We start from the raw sequence: 14156 nt of genomic DNA on the forward strand, positions 1-14156 counted from the left end.
ATATTTTATTAAATTAGTCAATATTCACATATTTTCAAATACATTAATGCTAATTAATCCCCACTCAAGTCTTTATTTTTAACTTGACCGGGCTGATGATGGTAAAAGTCTCTTCCCAGAAGTTTCGCAAGGCTCTCACGTTAACATATATAATAAGAGGCCAACTTAATCAGACAAATTAAGAGTCAACATGGCCTCATTTTAATTTTAATTTTTGTTTGATGCTTGAATTTGAATTTGAAGTTTGTTTATTGTTTATTTATTTAAATATCAGCTATCGTCAGGAAATTGAGCACGAAACAAAAACATATGACCACGAACATTGAAAGAGACCTTTCCATATTCACTAAACAAACCGGTCCAAATTCAGACTGCGATGCATTGTACGATATTTATTAGGTATTGGTCATGAAAAGTTGAAACTGCTTTAATTGAATGGATGATAGTGTGTTTGTTTTTGAATTATGATGGAATAACAAAAAATATACCTTCAATAAAGCCGTCAAAACATTTAAAATTACACGTTTTTTTATATTTATTTTTATTTAATAAAGTGTCTTAATTAAAAAATCTATTAATTATCTCCTTTAATTAAGAATTTTTTTAAAAAAATTATAAAATACTTATTGAAAAATTAAAAATACATTATATTTTTTAGTATGGTATCTTTTTAAAATCTATTTTTCACTTAACAAAGTCAAAATTCAAAGTTAGAGAGTGGGGCTGTGATGCATCAAAATCCGGAGGGCGTGCTTTGTTGTTTTATGGAGAACAACTGTAAAACGGGTGAAGGAATTCAAAAAGCGCCTTTGCTTTTGCTTTTGCTTGTTTAATCATATATCTCCCAACTAAACATTTGATTAATTAAGTTAAGAAATAATTGATTAGTCAAGCTCACGGGGCTTAAGCCAAAACCTAATGACATCACGATCCCCCAAATTAATATCAAGCTTCCGTCATAATCACCTAAAAAAGTGAAATTAAAGGAGGATGAAAGAACAGAGTGAACACTACAGGCCGAAAGTAACAAGCCATAATTGATTATTAAACCCCACCTTGCCCATTTTTTCAAGCAAGATAACATAGTATATCTTAAGACTCCACAAGTTTCAAATGATAATTCCCATGTACATGTTTTTAAATTTAATTTTTTATATTTTCTATATAGACGTTTTTAAATTTTTATCATGTGCCATATATCTTCAAACTTAAAAAAAAAAAAAACATATCCCGTCAAGCATGTTTCAAATATATAAGTACTAGGATTTACGCCCTCATGGGTTCCCAAAAAACATTTGGGATTAACTTGTTGGTGTATGATTCGACTCAAATTAAAATATAAACCAAGTAATTAGAATATAAACATCTTTGAATTTACCATGGGGTAACTCAAAGTCAAGGTTGACTATCCGAGGAAATGTTGGGCCATTTAATTTGGGCAAGCATGGATGATAACAATACAATACTGTGTGGGTAATATCCGGAATTCAAATATTTTTTAATGAATAATGAAATTTGTTTGCGCTATTCATTTAGTTTTTAGATGAAATTTTTATATTTATTAATCACATCATTAGAATTTTATAACTATGCATAATTAATCTTTTTTAAGTATCTACAGGCATCTTTTTAGCAGAGATAATTTTATTTAAGGCAAGATTGAATATTAAATGTGATCACATCTGTTATGAAAGATTTAAATATTAATTCACTATATTGTGAGGAATTAATTTTTTTTATTAGACCCAACTTTTAGTTACACAGCTAGTCTTTGTGATATTTGTTTTCCCTCTCCTTTAAGCAAAAAGAACTAATTGTATATGATTTTGAAACATTAGGAATGTAATTAATAAATATTAAATTTCAAGAATCAAAATTAATAACTGAAATAAATTTTAAAAATGTAAATAAATATCCATATTGTTGTTTAATTAAGAGATTGTAATTTTTAATTAGAGTGCGTGTTCATGTTCTTTATATTTTATATTGATGCTATATTGTGTTGATAAACATTTATTTTTAATTTCAAGACCATGCAATATTTATTTTATTTTTCGGTTGATGAAATTCACGGGAAGTTTTAACGGCCTGAGCCTGAGACAGAAATGTACATCTAGTTACCCCAAATGCAATGATTAGCAGAGAAAATCCAAAAGGTGCTCCGCCTCTGTGACGCTAATTCCTCACTCACTCAGAGGCGGTCGCATGAAGCCAAGAGGCCACCAAAAAAATTCGAAAATAAAATAAAATAATTTAATTTTTCTCACCCAAAAGTGCATTAACCGCCTTTCTGTCCTTCAAATTGAAAAAAAAATAAAGCATCAATCAATCACACTAAAAGCCCTGGCTTTCCAGCTTCATATGTTGAAGTTTCGTTGTCACAGTTCCTTCATCAAAATCCATTTTTGGGACTTTAGTTACACGTAGCTAAGCTCTCTTTCAATCCAAGTTTATTCCGTTTCTGCGTTATCTTCAGACACCAGTCTACTGTCACGCTCAAAATTTGGCCTCTTTTTTTCCTATCACTCCCTCTCACCAGGTGATTCTTTCTACTGGTAGTTGCCGATTCTTGAATTTAAACTCTTTCCCATTGTTTTACTCTCTCTTTCTTTTTCATTCTTTTCTCCTCACACGTTTTCTTTCTTCCTCTGTATACCATCAAATCCAAACATTTCAGTAGTACAACATCTCAAGCTCGTGTACTTTATTTTCTTCCATAAATCTCAACAACTTGGATTCTACTCTTCTTGGGAAGAGCCCCATTCCGGAATTCTTCTGTCTTTCTACTTAAAGAGTAGTGGCTGACACAGTGTGGAAGGGCTTTTGGAGAATATGAAGTTATGCGCTTCACTGTTGTTTCTCAGTCTAGTTTCCATGGTCTCTTTCGTGACTTGTGATCCTGTGCCTTCAATTGAAGGTATGTTTCCTCTAAAGAATCACGTTCGCTAACAGATCTCGATTATTCAGTTGTTCTAGCGTCTGCTGGGCTGCTTTAAAGACAGGATCAGAATTGTTAATCTGCCTTTTGTTTTGTTGAACGCTATAAGTTTCTTCTTTAGTTATATGTCAAGTGTCGTGAAATGCGAGATTAAGAATTTTTGTTTTCTTCTCATTCAAATTGTCATGTTGTCTTGGCTACTAAATGGAACCACCAAACCGTGGTATTCCCTGATGTTTTCGTTAAGAGAATTATTTTCTGCAGTCACTTGCCTAAAATCGCAGTACAGAAAGTTTCATTGACACTAAAATTTGTCTGCTCACAGTTTGGGCGCTCACAACCTTCAAAGAGGCCGTATATGAAGACCCATACCTAGTTCTGTCCAACTGGAATACGCTGGATTCAGATCCTTGTGAATGGTTTGGCGTTTCCTGCTCTGAAGATCGAGATCATATCATTAAGCTGTAAGATACAATTCCTCCATCCAAATGCTTCCCTCGAGTGTCATGCTTTTTTGACAGATTAGGCTCCTTCTTTGCAGCAATATTTCGGGGTCATCGCTAAGAGGATTTCTAGCGCCAGAATTGGGACAAATTACCTACTTGCAAGAACTGTATGCTCAATGTTTTTCCTTTTCACATGTCAACCTAATAGCCTATCTTTTGATCATTGCTATTGCCATGTGTCATAGTTGAGATATCTGATGACTGAAGCTTAGTTCTGGTTCTTATCGCTGTAGGATTTTGCATGGCAACAATCTGATTGGAACAATACCTAAAGAATTGTTCGCGTTGAATTCCCTCAAGGTCTTGGATTTGGGGAAGAATCAATTATCTGGACCAATTCCTCCCGAGATTGGAAATCTAGCACAAGTTGTTAAAATGTAAATAAATAGATTCAATATGCTTCTCCTGAATGGAGAAAATTGTTGACTCTTAAAGAGCGTTGTCATTTGACTTATACTTGTTCTAACCTTTTTTCGTCCTCTTCTAGAAACCTGCAGTCCAACGGGTTGACTGGTAGTCTACCTCCAGCGCTTGGAAATTTGAGATACCTTCAAGAACTTAGGCTGGACAGGAATAAACTTCAAGGGCCAGTTCCTGCTGGTGGCAGTTCAAACTTTTCTTCAAATATGCGTGGAATGTGAGTTAAATTGCCGTCCTTGCATTGGTCAAGTTTGCTTAGGTGTTACAGGATTCGTTACCCTTACATGATTCTGTTATCATCTGCTTCACAAAACTTTCCTTTCTATCATTGTGAGCTATGTAATGCAGGCCTTTTTATGTCTGTCGTAGATACCCATATATCATAGTCAAATGGTGCTGGTCTTTAGTCATTTGGCTAATCAGGCAATTGGTTTAATTTGAAAGAGATAGCATGTAATTATTGTTCGTTAATTGTCAGATATGTTCAATTAAAGTAAAAAATTTGGTTTTGGTTTTCCAATTTTCTCCGTTCCAGTGTGCTTCAAAGTCAATAGGAAGATTTTGTTATTTCTTCCATCATATGAAGGAAATAATTTGGTTGCATGTCATGGTTATTGGATGGGATAACTTATTACTGGTAAGTCAAATGCTAGATAGTCAGTATATGGTTTGGGAAATTTTGATCACCTCGGACATTATAATTATGCTTGTAATCGTTAGTATAAAACATAGGCAAGCTCAAAACTCAACAGTAAGAATAGGATACCAATTTCCTTGAATTAAAGTTTGGATTTTATTAATGTCTCTTATAGTTTCTATTATTTCTTCAGGTATGCCTCAAATGCAAATTTAACTGGTCTCTGTCAATCATCTCGGTTAAAAGTTGCAGATTTTTCATATAACTTCTTTGTAGGTGGTATACCTGCTTGCCTGGAGTATCTACCTAGGTATTTTTTCAATACTCTTGTCATAGAGGTATTTTGCTTAAAAGTCAAAACACCATATTTAGATCACATATGCTCTGCCATACAGGTCGAGCTTTCAAGGGAATTGCTTCCAAGGCAAAGAATTAAAGCAGCGTTCTGCTTTGAAATGTGGTATGTGAGACATGGCTTTCCCATCATTTAAGCACCATGGAGAGAATTAGTGCGTCTCTTCATGATATCCCATAATTTGCTCAGTTCTTATTTTAAAAATGACAGCTTTCTCCGGGTTTATACTCCTCTTTCACATTCTAACCTGGTTTTGAGGATATTTCTTGTGATAGTTTCAAATTTAATGTGAATCTTTTTTCACCTACTCTCCACTTGAACAGATTATTAGCGGATATAGTCTTCACCTGAACTTGCTCCTTACTGACTTTATATGTAATAATTAACTTTAATCTTATAGCTGGTGCTTCACCTGCCAAGAGCCATCCTGTGGCCAATCCAAAGTATCGACCTGCCGAATATGTGTCCAAGCATCGAGCATCCCAACCTGCCTGGCTTTTGGTTCTGGAAATAGCGACAGGAACCTTGGTTGGTTCTCTCTTTCTGGTTGCAGTTCTCGCTGCTCTTCTTAAATGTAACAACAAATCATCTATCATTTGGCCTTGGAAGAAATATGCAAGCCGGAAGGACCATATGACAGTATACATAGGTTTGGTTTCTTTGCTTTCCACTGCCTCTGCCTAATTACTTTTAGAGGTTCTTGGGCCGTATTCAACACATGATTGGCAATATTAATGTACAGACTCTGAGATGCTGAAGGATGTGACGAGTTACAGCAGACAAGAGCTTGAAGTGGCATGTGAAGACTTCAGCAACATAATTGGGTCCTCACCAGACAGTGTAGTCTACAAGGGCACCTTGAAAGGTGGGCCTGAGATTGCTGTAATTTCTCTCTGTGTTAAGGAGGAGCATTGGACAGGATATCTTGAACTCTATTTTCAGAGAGAGGTAATTGGAAATATTGTGTAGCCTATAGCATGTAGGAATTGCAAGACTAATAATCGTACAGAAGTCTTTTATTAATCATAGCATCAATGCCATTTAGGTGGCAGACTTGGCAAGATTGAATCATGAGAACACTGGAAAACTTCTGGGATACTGTAGAGTGAGCTCTCCATTCACAAGGATGCTGGTTTTTGAGTATGCTTCAAATGGAACACTTCATGAGCACTTACATTGTAAGTCAAGCTTGTTATCTCGTGTGTGTGTGTGTGTGTGTGTGTGTTCTCATGTGCTCATTTCCTTGAACATGCAATTAAACTGTGCAGATGGAGAAGGGAGCCAGTTATCATGGACTCGGCGTATGAGAATCATTATTGGCATTGCTCGTGGACTGAAGTATCTACACACAGAAGTTGACCCGCCATTCACTATATCAGAGCTGAATTCAAGTGCTGTATACCTTACAGAAGATTTTTCCCCTACGGTGAGCCTGCAAGCTAGTTTAAATTTTCTAGCCTATCTATTACGATTCTGCTAAGTCTCTTAGTGCACTCCGGAATGATTAGAACTAGAGTCATTCCAAAAAGGCTCTTGAATATTCTCATTGTAGAAAAAATAAATTTGCAGCTGGTTGATTTTGAGAGTTGGAAGACAATACTTGAAAGGTCAGAAAAGAATTCTGAATCTGTTGGAAGCCAAGGTGCTGTTTGTGTTCTTCCACATTCCCTCGAGGCTCGCCATCATGATCCCCAGGGAAATGTATATGCTTTTGGCATACTTCTGCTGGAGATAATAAGCGGGAGACCTCCATACTGCAAAAATAAAGGGTCCTTGGTGGATTGGGTAGGATATTTCTTGAAATTTAAAACTGAACAGTGATTATGATAATGAATATATGTTAATGCCAAATGTTCTTTTATCTGGTGCAGGCCAAGGAGTATCTAGAAATGCCAGAGGTAATGTCATATGTGGTGGATCCAGAGTTGAAACATTTCAGATACGAGGACCTTACAGTAATATGCGAGGTAGTAAATCTTTGTATCAATCCAGACCCCACCAAGCGTCCATCCATGACAGAACTATGCTGTATGCTGGAGAGCAGGATTGACACATCAATGAGTGTGGAGTTCAAGTCTTCATCTCTGGCTTGGGCTGAACTTGCACTTTCCTCCTAAATGATTCTTTAACACTAACATACGCTACAGCAATATACAAAACTGATACTTCTTACCCTACAGCATCTCGTTGTATAGCGTTGGCACACTGGCAGATTAGTAGAACAAGTGCACTAATAAGCGTTCCCCTTTGTGTATTCTGTAGAGCACTTACGGATTGGGAAGGCTTTACGTCTAACTTCCCTTTACTTTGGAGTTTTAAGATGGAGTATGGGATAAAGGAGATTTACCGAGATGGAGCATTGGAAAATATCTCGTTTGCCACTGCTTGTATGATTAACACAGTATAAAATTGGCACGGTGTATATATGGTGCATCACTTGAAATGCAAATCTTTTTGTTTCTTCTAATACTGTATTTGACATCTCGATCAATATTGGCGGGTGAACATGACTTGTAAAAGGAAATCAAAGGAAAAGCCGAAGAGGTTTCTTTCGATTAGCCGTTTATTTTATTCTTGAAAGTTTTATAAGATGCCCTTGAATAAAATGCTGAACGCAGTCATACACAAGATGACTGCACATTCTTTCAACTCCTTTTTTTTAATTACTATTTATGACTTAGACGTGCGAAATTTGAATCATTAGTGTTGACTTATTAATGGGTAGTGTGAGAACCAAATTGATTCACTGGCAAAGTTGAGTCCTATTTGCCTGCTGCATACTTGCATAGGCACCATGAAGCACGATGCTATGTTGCAGACAAACACACAGGATGGGGGAGTGGACCCCACCGGGTCCCATCTTGCGTGTCAGTCTGTTGTGCAGGGCTGTGCAGTACAATGCTGCGCAGCAAATAATAAAGACACAACAAACTTGGTCTCTATTGTGAGTCATTGAGCGTTGACTCTTCAATGTTCAGATGCTAGTATGGATGCGACATTGATTTTATTATTCATTTCATATAATTTTAAACAATCATGTCTCTTTCAAAGATTTAGAAATCAAGTTATGGGCTGTTGAAGTCGGGATTAAAGAAAAAATGGATGAAGTTGGGTGTTACAAGTATAAAATCAGTGGTGGACTAGAGCTTATATTCTGTCTAGTTTCCAAGAAGGGGAAAAAGGAACTAAATGAAAAAATATATATAACAGCAATTGAGCATTCTGCAGTCGGTATTACACAACAAATGCAGAGCAAGGGAAAAAAAAAGTGGTTAGACTGGCAACACGGATTGGAAAATAAAGTGTCCGAGACATAAATTTCCTCTACATGAAAGCAAACTTACACAATGGATGCTACTAGAATGAGAACTAGCCATGGATGATGGATGGCTCTTCAAACCAAAAAAGAACACAGCATAAATGAACGAGGAAGACTGAAGCATTCTGATGATAGTACAAGCCGTTTGGATTGTTGAATCCAATCTGTAACAGGCAAATAATAATAAGACGGCCCCAAAAGTCAAAGTTAATCATTTGATATTATTTTTTGTTTAAGGGTGAAGGAGAGCTGCATGTATATCAGAAGGCCCTCTCTTTCACAATGTCCATGCTCATCTCACTCGGATCTGTTGCTTGCAATTCAAATGCAATGCCGTCCAGCTCTCTCTTGAATCTGTCCTTTGAACTTGCATACACCATCTTCATCCTCACTTTTGATGTATCCGGTGACCTATATAATCCATTGACAACCACTGATTCACACTCTTTTAATAGATGTCCTAAACTATTGAATTCCTCAACTCAATTATTGTTGAGATTTCCAAAGGTTTTTCTCAATTTAGTTTGATTCTCAATTTCAAATATCAGGAATTGAATAATGAAGAGCCTTCATCTGTGTAGGATCAGAACTATCTTAACAATGATTGAGTTGAAAGGCATTTATGAGATGAGTTAAACGAAAGTAAGACAATACAGTTAGCAGATCATAAAGGTTCAAAAAATACCATGCAATGAAGAAAATCTTGCTTTTCTGGACATTCTCTTCAGTTGTGAAATCAAAATCAAAGACGGCATAGCGACACTCATCAGCTGGCAAACTGGCTGCAAAGTCATTGTAGCTTTGAGTTGAGCCTCCTAATTTATCAATCACCACTTCTTGTTGCTCAATTTTGAACACTATGAATCGGTAAGTCCTTCTTGCTTTTAGCTCCTGAAATCTCAATTTGCACTCATCGCTTACGGCCATTCCCGACGCTGCGTTTGCCTACCTCAACAATTTCAGAATCGAGAGGGGAAGAAACACAATTTCAGAATTTATATGGTACCAACTCTCATTATTTGCTTTTACTCATGTATCCTCATCACATTAATTAATCTTATTTGTTAATATTCTCCCACGCATCAACTTATTTGAATCTGAGAATTAAGTTGATATACGTTCAGACTTCATTCTAATTCATGTGATGTTAATCACCCATTTATCACAGACATGACTCTGGTGTGCGTATGAGCGTTTTCTATGGTTGAAGGATTCAAATTTTGGAAAAGACTCGAGGATTTGACTTCCAATTACACTCAAAATCAAATTATGAAGACTCAAGGATTTTCTATGAGATGCCTTAGATCGTGAATATTCTTCAGAAGAATCTGAGAAAACAGGTATAAAGATTGCAATGCCATGGTCCTAAAGAAGATGAAACATAGAAAGCATACCATTTTGCCAGCAATGAGGAAGAAGAGCCCTGCGAAATGTGAATGAAATGAAAAATGAATAAAGAAAGGGAGGGAGGAATAGAGAATGGAAAGTGGGAGCAATAGATTCAATGAAAACTATGGAGACAAAATAACAAATGGCGGTCCTTGCTTTTAGGAGCCATGAGAGGTGGAAGTGGAACTTTGAAAACAAACACATGATGCTTTCAAAATAGAAGTTGAGGGAGAAATTAAAGGGGTAGGTTAGTAGGCATCTCCTTGTCTATTTTCCCCCATTAGCATTAACGTGTCAACTGTATATATGTTCATTTTTACGCTTCCCTCGTTAATTTGATAATTTCTATTTCCACATTAATATGTCTAAAAAACGGCAGAAGCGGAGTCCCTTAAAAACCTTCCTATTTCTATCTAATTAAATGTCTTTCCGGGAAGTCCCACGAGCTTAGAAAGATGATGTCTGATGATTAAAGACTGAAAATTATTACATAATACAAAAATTATTTGTTAATTCATGAGGAATTGTGAATATACATATGAATACATTTTAGATATAAGCATGTCGAAACACTCACCTCAATTAAACGATAATGAGCGGCGTCAATTTATTCACAATTTTTTTTTTTTTTTGGTATTTTACTTTGCATTCTAATGTGCGTGTATCAGTAATCATTTTACAACGGGATCACAAAGAAAGAACCCTAGGTAAAGTTATTCCCAAAGTCGCACAAAGTATTTAAGCATTAAGGTTCTAAAGAAGGTTTTATATTTTTACCTAGATGACGCAATTCCTGACAAGAAAATTAACCCAACAAGTTTAGCATTTGACTTCAGCACGGCAGAACTGAATAAACGAGTTTTCCAGAAAGAAAAACTTCTAACAAATCTTAAATCCATGGTAAGGTATTGTTAAATAAATAAGTTAATTTTCATTTCTCCAAAGATTTCCAAAGCATGCCAAGATCAACATTTCCCCCCGAAATTACAATTCCTACATGTTTGCAGTCCTTCCAAGCAGGATTTTTCTGGAAGGCATCCGATAGAACAGCAGCAAGGCCAATCGCTCCACTTGGTTCAACGACAACCTTAAGAATCTCAAAACAAAGTTTCATGGCTTTTACTATTTCACTGTCTTCCACAGTTATAACGTCTTCAACAAGATCTCGTACTACAGGCCTACTCCATCATAAAATGTAAATGAAAGTTATAAGAAAAATAAGTAAATGACCAAAGGAGTTGGAATAATTGATTAGTGAAGCAAAATGGGTTTAAGATCAAAACCACGAAATGGATGTTATACACATTCATGTTCCATTCCCTTCTCACCAGAATAAGTACTGTATCCACAATGGTGAGTAAACTGAAAACCCTATTTTCCCGCGCATAATCGTGATTAGTAGAGATTTGCCTTTATTACCATGTTAAATCTCCAAGAAAAGCTCTAAGCCCATCAGCTATAGTATTGGTTTCAGGCAATGTGATTATCCTCCCGGCTGCTTTAGATTGTGCAGCGTCATCAGCCCCCTTAGGTTCAGCAGCTAAAATACGTATAGCAGGGTTGATGGACTTGGCAGCCAATGCTACTCCTGATATCAGACCACCACCTACAGTTTTCTCTTGTTAGGAAACCAAAATAGCATGAAATTAATGCTGAGTTAAATACGATTTTGAGACACACCACTAATGGGAACTACTAGTGTGTCTATTTGTGGAGCTTGTTCCAGTAACTCCAATGATATGGTGCCCTGGCCGCTGCAAGAACAATCAAACAACGTCAAAGTGCAATGATGAGGAAGGATAGATTCCAAGTTATCCCCATAGCATATGCATTTGTCAGATTTCAAGTTTGAAGTTGTGTAAACCAGACACTGAGAATAATACTAATGCATAAGATCTCCTAGCTAAGCAATCAAATCAGAAGGAAAAGGGAAAAAATCGCAATCAGCAAGAAAGAGTAAAGAGTATATTCAGAAGTACATTTTACATGAATGAGAATGAGACCACCTCTATTCTGTCTACAGAAATGAACCCCGTTTCCCAGCCTTATCGCCAAGAAAATGAAATACCCTTACTTCTCCAAGCACCCATTACAATAAATCTGGTAAGTGAATTGCTAGGAAAATAATGCCTTTAACCCTGGTTTCCCCTCAAAAGAGTTACCTAGCAAGAACTTCAATCATAGACATAACCCATCATTTACCTCAAAATACGTCCATCATTATATGGATGTATAAAAATAGCACCAGTCTCTTGCCACACTTTGTTTGCAATTTCCTCCCTGGACCTCATAGAGGCTTCAGACCAGATAACTTGACCACCATAACGCTTTACATTCTCAACCTTGCAAGTTGGAGCACCTTTTGGAATAACAATATACGCAGGGATCCCCCTTAGCTTTGCCGCCAAAGCCAATGCTGCAGCATGGTTACCACTAATTTTGGAGAATGTGATCAACAGGACCTCACAAAATCTGTTAACATGTCAAATTCTGAAATAACTAAACATAGCAAACCTGCTGTGTGTTGTGACCCCTTTGGAAGCATCAGTATCATCAAGAGAGAAAACAGCATTGCAGGCACCTCTAAATTTAAATGCTCCACTGGTAGCCATAAAAACATAGAAGGAAATGAATTATTGTCTTATCTTCTTTTCTTTTCTTTTCTTTCTTTCTTTTCGTTTCATTTCTTTTTTTTTTTGGGGTTTATTAATTGCAAACTCAAAATTGAACGGAAAGAACACGAACTCCAGAAAGAAAAGACTTATAGAAAATGTCATCCTAAAATTTTTGCAATGGATCACAACTTAACATCTCACCCCTTCTGGAAACATTCACACTTAAAGTACAGCTGCCTTCCTGAAATAGCATTCAGAGATTCAGAGGAAAGAACCGGTGTTTTATGAACCAATGATTTTAGTCGGGCATGTGCTTCCTTTATGGAGGAAATATCAGCAGCATATTTTTCCTTTCTCGATTGGCTATCTGCTTCCATCTAAGCAATAAGTCTTAGAAATACACAGTGACAGACCAAAAATAATTTAGTAATATGTCCTATAATCATAAAAAAAATCCTAAAATATTTATAGCATGTAAAAGAAAGGTACACGCTTCGGCACTCATGAAGCCTTTAGTATGTTTGGAATGAGCGGATTTTATCACAGTAATCGCACTCATGAGATTTTTACCATGCTTGGAATAAGCGAATTTCATATATGCATAGACTACGAAACATACAATTGCATTTTCTCAACTGAAGGACAAAATGTCGAACTACAACAAGTTGAAGTTGGTGAGCATAAAGACTGATGAAACTGTTAGAATGTAGAAAAAGCCGTTACTCGACAGAGTAAAATCTAAGGGAAGAAAGCATAGAGATGAAGTTCATAATCATAACAAGAAAAATCACGAAGCTACTCATTCAACAGATTGGAACGCGATTTTAATTGACATTGGTAGAAAATGCATGAACTAATGTTCTAACCCATTAAATTGGCACATAACGGAGTTTGCGTATGCTATAACAGTCTAACATATATAATGCGCCGTGAAGTTAATAGGATAGTCAGAAATCAGAGAATACGACCAAGGTCAAATCCAAGCATCTGCCTGTGAGATAAGCCCTATCACTTCCTCATTCCTTTAGAATATAAGATTGTTGGCATTCAGGAGAAATCAAAAGCACTTAAGAACCTTCAAAGTACTAAAAATATCTGCCGAGAGTTTTCCTCAACTCACTCAATCCAATTAATCGGCGAATCTGATAGCCTGTGTGTTCGAGTGGGGATGCAGCTAATTCCCGCAGCACGACACAGCTCTCGCTGGGACCGCCGGGACCTGCTCTTGCTCCGGTATCTGGCGACGTTATTCATTCATTCATTTACTTACTTATTTGATTTTTTTATTGGCCAGATCCAGATGAAATTATTAATTGAGGCAAATGGAAAGTTTTGTTTTTTTCTTTTCTTTTTTTAAAAAAATTACCTAAAAAATACCTCACCACAAATTTATTTGCCAAGAAAAACTTGGGTCAAATTTTAAAATCAGGTCCTTCTCTGGCATTAAATGAGACTCCCATTATGGTCATTTTGCCTTTATGAGAATTAAAAAAAAAAAAAACAAAACAAAACGCAAACGACTCCTCTCATGCATGCGGTCGATTGCTTATCTATTGAAGCTCATTACAACCAAGTCGGTGGTAGCAATAGTGGTTGTTGCCGGCGAAGTGGAAGAGTATTTAGGCAAGTATAGCAATGCATTAACAACAACATCGATGAACCATCTTAGGCTACAATGTTGGAAACTCGTTGCTGGCTTTGGTAAGTTTGCCCTTGTTTATTTGAACAATCCTATTGCTTTTCGGATTTTTGAGTGACATTTCTTCTCCCATTTTGAATGTAGTAGGTTTGGTTAGTCTTTATTAAAGTACATAATGGTGAAAGAGAAAGATCTAAAAAAAGGAAAGTCTAAGATGACTAGTTTGTACAAGTTTAAGTAGGATTTTTAGGTGGATAAAAAAGGTAAATAGATGTTTAAAGAGATGGTAGAGGCAAACAAATGTGCAAGGGAAGCCTAAAAAAATTTGTCTGCAAAAA

At 36.3% G+C, this 14156-nt stretch overlaps 3 protein-coding genes across 10 annotated transcripts; 1 reads left to right on the top strand and 2 right to left on the bottom strand.

Annotated features, from left to right (window-relative positions):
- Nucleotides 1-2360: 2360 nt before the first annotated feature.
- Nucleotides 2361-7414, top strand: LOC129321645 (probable LRR receptor-like serine/threonine-protein kinase At1g63430). Its single transcript, XM_054967491.1, has 13 exons — nt 2361-2917; nt 3264-3402; nt 3480-3551; nt 3678-3821; nt 3932-4081; nt 4695-4811; nt 4897-4961; nt 5257-5505; nt 5599-5804; nt 5902-6034; nt 6125-6282; nt 6426-6641; nt 6728-7414. The coding sequence occupies exons 1-13, from the start codon at nt 2833-2835 to the stop codon at nt 6971-6973; spliced, it is 1980 nt and encodes a 659-aa protein (XP_054823466.1). The 5' UTR covers nt 2361-2832; the 3' UTR covers nt 6974-7414.
- Nucleotides 7415-8042: 628 nt separating this feature from the next.
- On the bottom strand, nt 8043-10096 carry LOC129321647 (actin-depolymerizing factor 7-like). Its single transcript, XM_054967501.1, has 3 exons — nt 9570-10096; nt 8861-9120; nt 8043-8586 (listed from the first exon to the last, which is right to left on the bottom strand). The coding sequence occupies exons 1-3, from the start codon at nt 9570-9572 to the stop codon at nt 8436-8438; spliced, it is 414 nt and encodes a 137-aa protein (XP_054823476.1). The 5' UTR covers nt 9573-10096; the 3' UTR covers nt 8043-8435.
- A 213-nt stretch (nt 10097-10309) lies between these two features.
- LOC129321646 (serine racemase) lies at nt 10310-13441 on the bottom strand. Of its 8 annotated transcripts, none has more exons than XM_054967494.1 (7): nt 13300-13441; nt 12381-12569; nt 12079-12165; nt 11767-11997; nt 11245-11318; nt 10984-11170; nt 10310-10742 (listed from the first exon to the last, which is right to left on the bottom strand). In XM_054967494.1, exons 2-7 carry the CDS (start codon nt 12554-12556, stop codon nt 10496-10498), a joined length of 1002 nt encoding a protein of 333 aa, XP_054823469.1. In that variant the 5' UTR covers nt 12557-12569; nt 13300-13441; the 3' UTR covers nt 10310-10495. The 8 variants fall into 8 exon arrangements, with proteins under 8 accessions (XP_054823469.1, XP_054823473.1, XP_054823470.1 ...); XM_054967498.1 differs by having other exon boundaries at nt 11767-11980; nt 12381-12556; nt 13300-13439; XM_054967495.1 differs by having other exon boundaries at nt 12381-12556; nt 13300-13439.
- Nucleotides 13442-14156: the final 715 nt, after the last annotated feature.

Source organism: Prosopis cineraria, unplaced genomic scaffold, assembly GCF_029017545.1.
Source record: "Prosopis cineraria cultivar Desert tree isolate PC_DT_omini unplaced genomic scaffold, ASM2901754v1 PC10, whole genome shotgun sequence".
NCBI lineage: Eukaryota > Viridiplantae > Streptophyta > Magnoliopsida > Fabales > Fabaceae > Prosopis > Prosopis cineraria.

Bases quoted from the DNA above. Each gene is read 5' to 3' on its own strand.
- LOC129321645 (XM_054967491.1), top strand. From the start codon at position 2,833: ATGAAGTTATGCGCTTCACTGTTGTTTCTCAGTCTAGTTTCCATGGTC. The intron at 2,918-3,263 runs GTATGTTTCCTC...GTCTGCTCACAG, and splicing joins TCCTGTGCCTTCAATTGAAG to TTTGGGCGCTCACAACCTTC. The intron at 3,552-3,677 runs GTATGCTCAATG...TTATCGCTGTAG, and splicing joins ATTACCTACTTGCAAGAACT to GATTTTGCATGGCAACAATC.
- LOC129321647 (XM_054967501.1), bottom strand. The intron at 8,587-8,860 runs GTATTTTTTGAA...TGGATTATATAG, and splicing joins AAGATTTTCTTCATTGCATG to GTCACCGGATACATCAAAAG.
- LOC129321646 (XM_054967493.1), bottom strand. The intron at 12,166-12,380 runs GTGAGATGTTAA...TATGGCTACCAG, and splicing joins TGTGAATGTTTCCAGAAGGG to TGGAGCATTTAAATTTAGAG. The intron at 10,743-10,983 runs GTAATAAAGGCA...ATGATGGAGTAG, and splicing joins TTTCTTGGAGATTTAACATG to GCCTGTAGTACGAGATCTTG.